Source organism: Vanacampus margaritifer, chromosome 13, assembly GCF_051991255.1.
Source record: "Vanacampus margaritifer isolate UIUO_Vmar chromosome 13, RoL_Vmar_1.0, whole genome shotgun sequence".
NCBI classification, from domain to species: domain Eukaryota; kingdom Metazoa; phylum Chordata; class Actinopteri; order Syngnathiformes; family Syngnathidae; genus Vanacampus; species Vanacampus margaritifer.
This window is the reverse complement of record NC_135444.1, coordinates 17,283,781-17,292,081: the sequence shown is the minus strand read 5'-3', so window position 1 is coordinate 17,292,081 and position 8,301 is coordinate 17,283,781. Positions and strand designations below refer to the sequence as shown.

The following is an 8,301-nucleotide window of genomic DNA, read 5'->3' as shown; positions in this document are numbered from 1 at the left end:
GGGAGGGAGGTCTTCCGCAGTCTCTCAGTGGAGCAGGACAGTGACAGTGACAGCAGCCTGACAGTGTCACTGAAGCTGCTCCTCTGCCTGTAGACGGTATTGTGCACTGGCTGCTGATTACCGACCATTAAGTTAATGTGTCCGATTTCAGGACGACCTCCGTGCAAATTGTATAAACCTGGCAACCTGCATGTGAGCGAATCACGCGGGGCGGATCTTCTTCCGGGTTCTACCGGCGTTCGCCAGCCGCCAGTCGGATATAGTTCATTAAATATATATTTTATTAAATATAAATTCACGTTAATGTATATATATGATGCCTGTAACAAATATATACGTTTATTATTATTATTATTTTTTTTAAGCTCCATAGTTTGTGCCGAATGGGTCACAGGCAGCGTCGTGGCGCTTTTTTTTCTCTCCCCAATCCCTGCGCCAGGTGTTGTGTTCTTGGCGACTCTGTAGGTGGCACTATTTCACCATCATCACACTTTTCCAACATTTTCAACGTAAACCTCTACAAAAGTGCATACGGATAACACACAGATAACTTCACAGTTGTATGACTTTATTATGTTGATAATATCATCAGGAATTAAGAGTATTAAAAGAGCTGCCTTTTCATAGATCAATTAAAATACAGTACATTAATTTTTTATGGATCCACGTGCATTTTGATACTCTGCTGGTCAGAGAATTAATTTGCAATTTTATACTTTGGTCCCTTCATCAAAATATACATGTACAAAAGCTAATAAAGAACACAGTGAATATGATTAACTGGTTTCATTGAACATGGTCAACTTTTCAGTCATTATCTCCTTTTTAGCAGCTGCATTAAATGCCACCACTTATCTTCATTTCAGTGTCCAATTGCAGGTAGGTACACCTTGACCCGGTCAAAAAGTGTGGAAGGGTCTTGTAGTAAATCAGCCAGGCTTCTTCTATTCACATACGCGGCAACACCCACGGTGGTCAACACTACGATCGGCCACTTCAGAGAGCGTTTGGCTTCGTCTTGGTCGCACGGTCGGGTCTGCATGGGCCGGGCAACCCGGTCCCACTGTGTCAGTATGGCTTGACGGGCTCCGGCCCATTTGCCGGGTCCCCGCAGACGGTACTGGTACGGGCTGATGGGGCCGAAAAGCAAGTTGAGGCCAAGGCTGGGATCGGTCAGCAGCAGCCGCAGGATGTTGGGCCTCACGCCAACCGCCGTCGCTATCTCATCCATGTAGTTGGCGTAGTCCACCTGGATGGTGTGTCTCTGACTGCTCACGTATCTGAAAATACAAGGTAAACGTCTTAGTGTTTATATCACAACTGTGGCTCTCCTTGCCCATCCACGAGGGCATAGCAGTTCCTTAATTGTTGCATTTTTTTTTCCATTTCACTCAAGTGGTGGCATATAAGAAGCTTGCTTGTAAGTCAAATTTTGGCACTCTTAAGTTAAGGTATCACTATGTTGGCTTCACGTTGTCTCTAATGTTCAATTCCTATTGGTGTAATCATGTGTCCATATACTTTTGTGTCATCATGGAATTACCTGTCAGCCATGACCTCCTGCTTACATGTGATGTCATCCAGCATGTCAGCCAATGGAGGGAGCTTGATGCAGCCTGATGACACCACAAAATATGACGTCTCAACCCTTTTTTTTTTCAACACATTAACAAATGTTGGAAAAGTAGTTACACCCCGTACTTACGTAAAAGTAAGGATACTTAAGTTAAAAAGGACTGTGGTAAAAGTAGAGGTACTGATTCAACAGACTGGCATTCTTATGTACAAAAATAAAAAGTACAAATGAATTTTTGCTGTCAATTAGATACCTACGGAAGAGGATTAGGGCCAGTGAAGAGAGAGAAAAAAAGTTGGGCAGGATTCTCACTTTATTTTCAGAATTCTCACTTCAATCTCAGAATTCTGACATTAAAGTGAGAGTTGTTGCAATTCTCACTTTAAAGTGAGATTTCTGACTTTATTCTCAGAATTCTGAATAAAAAAATTCTGAGAATAAAGTGAGAATCCTGCCAAACTTTTTTTTCTCTTCACTGGCCCTAATCCTTTTTCGTAGATAACAAATACTCTCTGGTTCAATTTACTTTGTCATTGCCACTCGTGTTTTTTTTTTTTTACCTTATGAGTACCCAAGATCTCAAATCAGTCAAGAGTTTAACCACATTTAATTTGAACTATGTTTGCTTTTTTAAAATTATTATTATTATTTATTTATTAATAAGCCTTTTTTTTTTCAAGCAACAGATTAGTGGATTATTTTGGGACATTTTGTCAAACATTTTCTGAGCGACAGTATAGCCTGCATTTGCCCAGGAACATATTAGCGGAAACGTAGCATAGCACAACTCAACCCATTTTTATGTATTCTCACCACTACACAAACGGATTCCTACCTTTGAAGACCCTGGTGGCCCACCTGGCCTGCATCTCAGAGATGGGCATGATGGCCCCCAGAGGCTGCACCAGTCCAATGATGGCCAGGGTGTGGCGCTCCAGCTCCGGAGGGAACACATACTTGTATAGAGACGCCTTGTTGTCCGTCACGGAGATCACATGCGGGGCCAGGAAGGGGAAGGAAAACCTGTAACCTGTGGCAAAAACCTGAAAACAAAAATAAAACAAGGTGCGTTTGTGCCAAAATGATGATACAAAGATGATGTTGTGGATGACCTACCACCAGGCCTACATCCTCCACAATGCTGCCGTCGTCAAATTCCACCGCAGAGCCTTCAAATCGTTTAATGTTGGGCTTCACCTGCACCGTCCCCGACAGGATACGGTTGGGAAGCTCGTCGTTTACGGTGGGATGCTGGCTGAACAACCTGTATTTAGATATTCGTATATTAGACATTATATATAGACTAGGGGTGGGAATCTTTGAATGTCTCACGATTTCGATTTTTGGGCCTGCGATTCGATTCAGAATCGATTAAGAACGATTTTTCTATTCAAAATGATTTGATTGACAATGATTTTTGCTTCAATCAATAGATGTGCAAGGAATTGTAATGATCTACTCCGGTCTGATTCGCTAATGCTAATTAGCGCGCTACTCGCGGCACTTTTATCACTCAAAAGAACGGCTCCACGCTGAAAAAAAAACTTTTATTGGAATAACTTGATCGTGACTTTTTCCTTCTACTCTCTAATGTGGCTACAACTTAACAGTGTATTAGACCGTGTGGAACCACACTGCCCTTCAGTGGCCAAACCAGGTACAACATGAACAGCGCACCAAATAAAGGCACAGACAGACAAAGGCAAGACAGTATAAAATAATTGAAATAAAATCAATTCTGGGACATTTAAAATCGATTCTGAATCGTACTAAATGAAAATCGCGATTCTTATGAGAATCTATTTTTTGGCACACCCCGAATATAGACATATATTATATATAGATGTAGAATACACACAAAGTGAAGTGCAGTACTTGGAGCATCTTACACCAGATGTGTTGATCATTTAAAATCAAAAATATTCCTTGACCCCCTTGAGTCGGCCATCACTCAAATACGTTGGTGTACCTGTGCCTGGGCTTCAAGCTGTACAGTGTGTGATTAAAGCGCTGGTTGAGTTGGCTTTCTGCCAGGCCGCAGACCACTCCAAACGGAAGCAGGTTCTGGAGCAGCAAAATCAGTCTGTTGATAGCCAAATCCAGAGGCACGCCGTTGTTCCCGACTCTGTTCAACACCCAAGCACCCCTGCGGGTGCTCAGGTAAAGCTGAAAGGAGGGAACAAAAGTGAGGCCATGAGTCCAAAGCATACCACATCATGTGTCTATTATTTTTTTTTACCTGCTTGGTGACCCTGCTGAGCTCTACAGCAATGTCACCTCCGGAGTTCCCGATGCCGACAACCACCGCTTTCTTGTCCCGCCACTCCTCGGGTGTCTTGTAGTCGCGACTGTGGAAGTACGTTCCCTGGAACGTGTCCAGGCCTGGCTCAAACAAAACAGCAACCGACGTGAATCATTAATACGGAAAGAAACACTTTGATCCCTGAATATGCCCACACTGGAAGTTTGAACAAGGTGAGGGTTCAGGGTAAAAATATTAATCAGTGAGTCCTTGATCATGGGTTGCATAAGGACACCAAAGTTGATTGCATTGTACAGCACATCTGGAAAGTATGCCCAGGGCTTCACATTCTACACATTTTGTTATGTGACAGATTTATTCAAGAATTTCAATCATTTTTTCCCCTCAAAATTCTACACACAACAGCTTTAATGACAATATGAAAAGTTTATTTTTTCAAGTTTATTAAAAATAAAAAACTAAAGTGGGAAAAAAGTAAAGCACTGCTAATACTTCCTGGACACATACTACACTTTTTTTTCCTTCACATTTTGATGTTATAGTTTTTCCCTCATAATGACATGTTTTGGGTGTGCAAATTTATTTAAAAAAATACACTAATTGAAATTGTTTCTTTTGAAGCATATTTTAACTTAACTATGTTGTCTTAAATTTCCAGTGGGTTGACTTCCAAGGCATATTTTCCCAGGAAAATCTGGTTTCCTATGTATTTCTTTTTTATTTGTAGGCACATTTTTGCCTTTATTTATTTGGGTGTAAAGAAAATTGTAGAAAATTGTGTTGCAAAATTCTAACTGACTTTTAAGGCATTTTTTCCCCCTATAAAATGTTGGTTTGGTCAAAGTATTGCACTTTTGAGGCGTATTTTTATCGAACATTTTGGTTAGATTTTTTTTTTTACTAATTAATTTATAATTTTTTTCACAAAATATTTTAGTAAAAAAATCTGGGTTTCATTTTTTTTTCTTTTTTTTTTTTCCGAAAAAAAAAATCTGGGTTTCAAATTAAAACTTTATTCATTCGAAATTCTAATTGTGCAACCGGAGTGTATTCACAGCACTTCTACTTTTCCACGTTAGTTACAAATTCTTCACACAACGCCCCATAATGATAACATGAAGTTGATTTTGATGATTTTTGACAAATTTATTAGAATAAAAACAAATAAATGACAAAACATCGGTGCCTGGATTTTGGACTGTTTTACTGCCGCATCCCTTCTCAAGGTTTATTTATTTATTTATTTGCTCCTTAATGTTTTTTCTCTGAGTTCTTCTTTGCTGCTGAGCTTTTCTTCGGGGGGAAACTGGACTCTAAACCAGGGGTGCTCAAGTTCGGTCCCCGAGAGCCCCTATCCAGCCTGTTTTCCATGTTTCTCTCCACTAACACACCTGATTCATGATCATAAGCTGATCATTAGATTCAGATGTGCTGCAGGCTGGATAGGGGCTCTCGAGGACCGGACTTGAGCACCCCTGCTCTAGACCAATGTCATTGATTTTTGGGAACTGTGGGCTGGAAAGCCATTTGAATCTCTTTGAGGGTTATATAATTAAATAAACTAGAGAGCACTGTGAACGCTTTCTTAACTCACACCCCCTTTTCCCCCTTCCCACCTTGCTTTAAACCTGGTACCTGGGAAGTCCTGGAGAGGCAGGTTGGGGTGGCAGTGGTGTCCGATGCAGACCATCACAGCGTCAAAGATGTGTTTACACTTTTTGCCCTCCTGGTTTTCCGTCTCCACGTCCCACTGGCCTGAACGGGAAAAATCAGCCCTCTGCTTAACCTGCAGGACTTTGGTCTGAGGGTATAAATTTAAAAAAGAGACGGAATGACTGGTGCGTAATGTTATTGTAGTCATTTCCTGTTTAATACTGCTATTGTGTTGGATGTCGCTTATACATAACAGCGACACTGATGGGAAAAAGCAGAAAAAAAGTCACGGAAGTTAAAAAAAAAACAGCTTTTACAGGATTTTTACAATTTTACAATTCAACAACTGCAAGTTGTTTGGCCTTGGCGGAGGTCTTCTCTGACTGACGTTTCAATGAAAATTTTTGCTTACATTGAAGCGAATGTGCTTGCGGAGCTTGAACTGGTCAGCGTACATGCGGAAGTAGTCCATGATGAGGGTATTGTGCATGTAGTTGGGGAAGTGGGCCGGGATGGGGAAGTCACTGTAGCACATCATCTCTTTGGAGGTGTTGATGATGACGGAGTGGTAGATGCTGGCCCGGTTCGGCTCGGGGTTCTCCTGCAATGACGACCACACGTTGAAAAATGGACAAAATGGGAAAAACTCTCACTTTCTGTATTTAAGATGTGCAGAAATTTCTGTAGAAAATGATTTTGGAATAATCAATGATTGTTTTTTTCTACCGTTTTTAAGGAAAAGTAAAAAAGTACAGACTGAAATGTACTTAACCCTGGAGAACCCACGGGGTCAAATTTGGCACCTATAAATTCTGCTACTCAAACAACAAAGACCTTTTTTTTTTCTTTTTCTTTTTTACAAATTTAACTTTATAAGTCCAGACTGCCACTTCTGACCCCTGCACGGGGCCATCTAGTGGATGAATATTGCACTTACATGAGCCAGAGTGGTGGTGACAAGATGGCTAAAATGCAACAAATAAAATAAAAATACATATATTGTTCAATGTAGCTGTGTATTTGATTGATTATTTTCTTGAATTCTAAATAGTTTACTGACAGTTTTTGTTATTCTGATTTTTCGAAATGATACCCCTAAATCCCAAAGGGTCAAATTTCGCCCTAATCCTAAATTAGGGAATACATTGAAAAAAACATTGAAAAAACATATATTTTGGTGTTCAGTGAATTTATAGCAGTCATTTAATGAATAATTCATAATTTTCCAAAGAAGAAAAGGGTTCTTGGGTTCTCCAGGGTTAAGTGCAAAAGTAAAAATGATATTTGTATGTCAATTATACATGATTGATAACACAATGAATTTTTTTTTTAAGATTTGACTCTTGGCTTTTATGCTATCATAATTGTTCGCATTGCTTTGCTAGCATTGTAAACTGACTAAAAATTATTAATTAGCATTAATGATAACACTGAGCTAATCACTGTGGGGGAAAGTACCAGACCAAAGTCCACAGTGTTAAATCATTCTGCCTCAAAGCGCTATCTAGCTATTTCATAACAAACCAACTGTTAGCATGTTTGCGTTTCAGTACCTCACCAGAGTGCACAATGTAGAATCCTTACCTAATTGCCTCAGTGCTTCTAAATTCTAGCATCAGTTTAACTATTGTTTTTTCTCAATACTACCTGACCACAAAGGTTAAAGTTCAATCTTTATTAGTCTGCGCCAGCGTTTTCTCTACTCGGGTTAGCTTACTATCTTGCTCGATGTTAGCATGCTAACTGCAGCATCATATTAGCATTTCTCTTTTTCAGCCAACAAAGGCTTTTATCAGCTATATTTTCGTGGCTCAAACATGAAAGGATGTGTAGTCATAAGAGAAATGCCAGACAAATTAGCATCCATTTTTCAAGTCGTCGTAGTTGTATTTGATTGACAGTTAAGCAAGGCATGGTTTCATGTTCACATTGTTTTAGAGCTCAGACAATTGCTTGACTTTTCACAATTTAGTATTATATTATTAGTATTTACATTTTATTTTTCACTTACGTTGAGAAATAACTTAGCTTATGGTTTTCTTAAGGATCTGACTACTTTATTTCTCAACATGGTGAAACATCGTCTGTCATGGGTTGATTTTGTTTTAATTGCTAATTTTAGGGTTTAGTCACGTTCTTTCGTAAGTTTAATGGTGTTTAATGATGTTGTTATCCAAGGAACAGTGTTCTTAAGCTGGTTATGTTTACTTTTTTGTGTACATTTTGTAATCGTTTGCTCAATTGTTTTTAGTCTTTTCAAGTCCTTTTAGTAATCAAATAATGGTAAAATGTAATTCCACCGAATTTGATTAGCTGCTGCTACAAAGCTTTGATACTCAGGAATTCCATCCATCCATCCATCCATCCATTTTCTTGGCCGCTTTTCCTCACTAGGGTCGCGGGGGTGCTGGAGCCTATCCCAGCTGGCTTCGGGCAGTAGGCGGGGTACACCCTGAACTGGTTGCCAGCCAATCGCAGTACTCAGGAATTGTAATAGTTTATTTTTTTTTCATCTAGCACAAGTTTGGACATTTTTTGGGGGTTAGTTTTCTTGTGACAAGAGTTAGATTGTGGTTGTACTTTGTTACTTCCCATCACTGCATTCAACCCACCTTGAACCTCCACAGTCCCCCGATGTCATCGCTGCTTTCAAAACAGACGGGCTCCAGACCCTCATCCAGGCAGCACTTAATGCAGGCCAGGCCCGAGCTACCTCCTCCAATCACGGCCACACGACGAGGCATACTGAAGCTGCGGAAATGCTAATTTTTTTTGTCAAGAACATGCATAAACAGTTTTTCAGTCATCA

The 8,301-nt window shown here is 40.0% G+C and overlaps 1 protein-coding gene across 1 annotated transcript in view; it reads right to left on the bottom strand.

Annotated features, from left to right (window-relative positions):
- Nucleotides 1-547: 547 nt before the first annotated feature.
- The window catches only part of LOC144063028 (flavin-containing monooxygenase 5-like), an 8,722-nt gene continuing 968 nt past the window's right edge, over nucleotides 548-8,301 (bottom strand). The window contains exons 2-10 of the mRNA XM_077584926.1: nucleotides 8,105-8,254; nucleotides 5,905-6,093; nucleotides 5,475-5,640; nucleotides 3,816-3,958; nucleotides 3,546-3,742; nucleotides 2,693-2,840; nucleotides 2,412-2,619; nucleotides 1,544-1,616; nucleotides 548-1,280 (exon numbers count right to left, since the gene is read on the bottom strand). Of these exons, the coding sequence (XP_077441052.1) occupies nucleotides 863-1,280; nucleotides 1,544-1,616; nucleotides 2,412-2,619; nucleotides 2,693-2,840; nucleotides 3,546-3,742; nucleotides 3,816-3,958; nucleotides 5,475-5,640; nucleotides 5,905-6,093; nucleotides 8,105-8,236 (1,674 nt within the window). The 5' untranslated portion in view covers nucleotides 8,237-8,254 and the 3' untranslated portion in view covers nucleotides 548-862. The remainder of the gene's footprint in view (nucleotides 1,281-1,543; nucleotides 1,617-2,411; nucleotides 2,620-2,692; nucleotides 2,841-3,545; nucleotides 3,743-3,815; nucleotides 3,959-5,474; nucleotides 5,641-5,904; nucleotides 6,094-8,104; nucleotides 8,255-8,301) is intronic.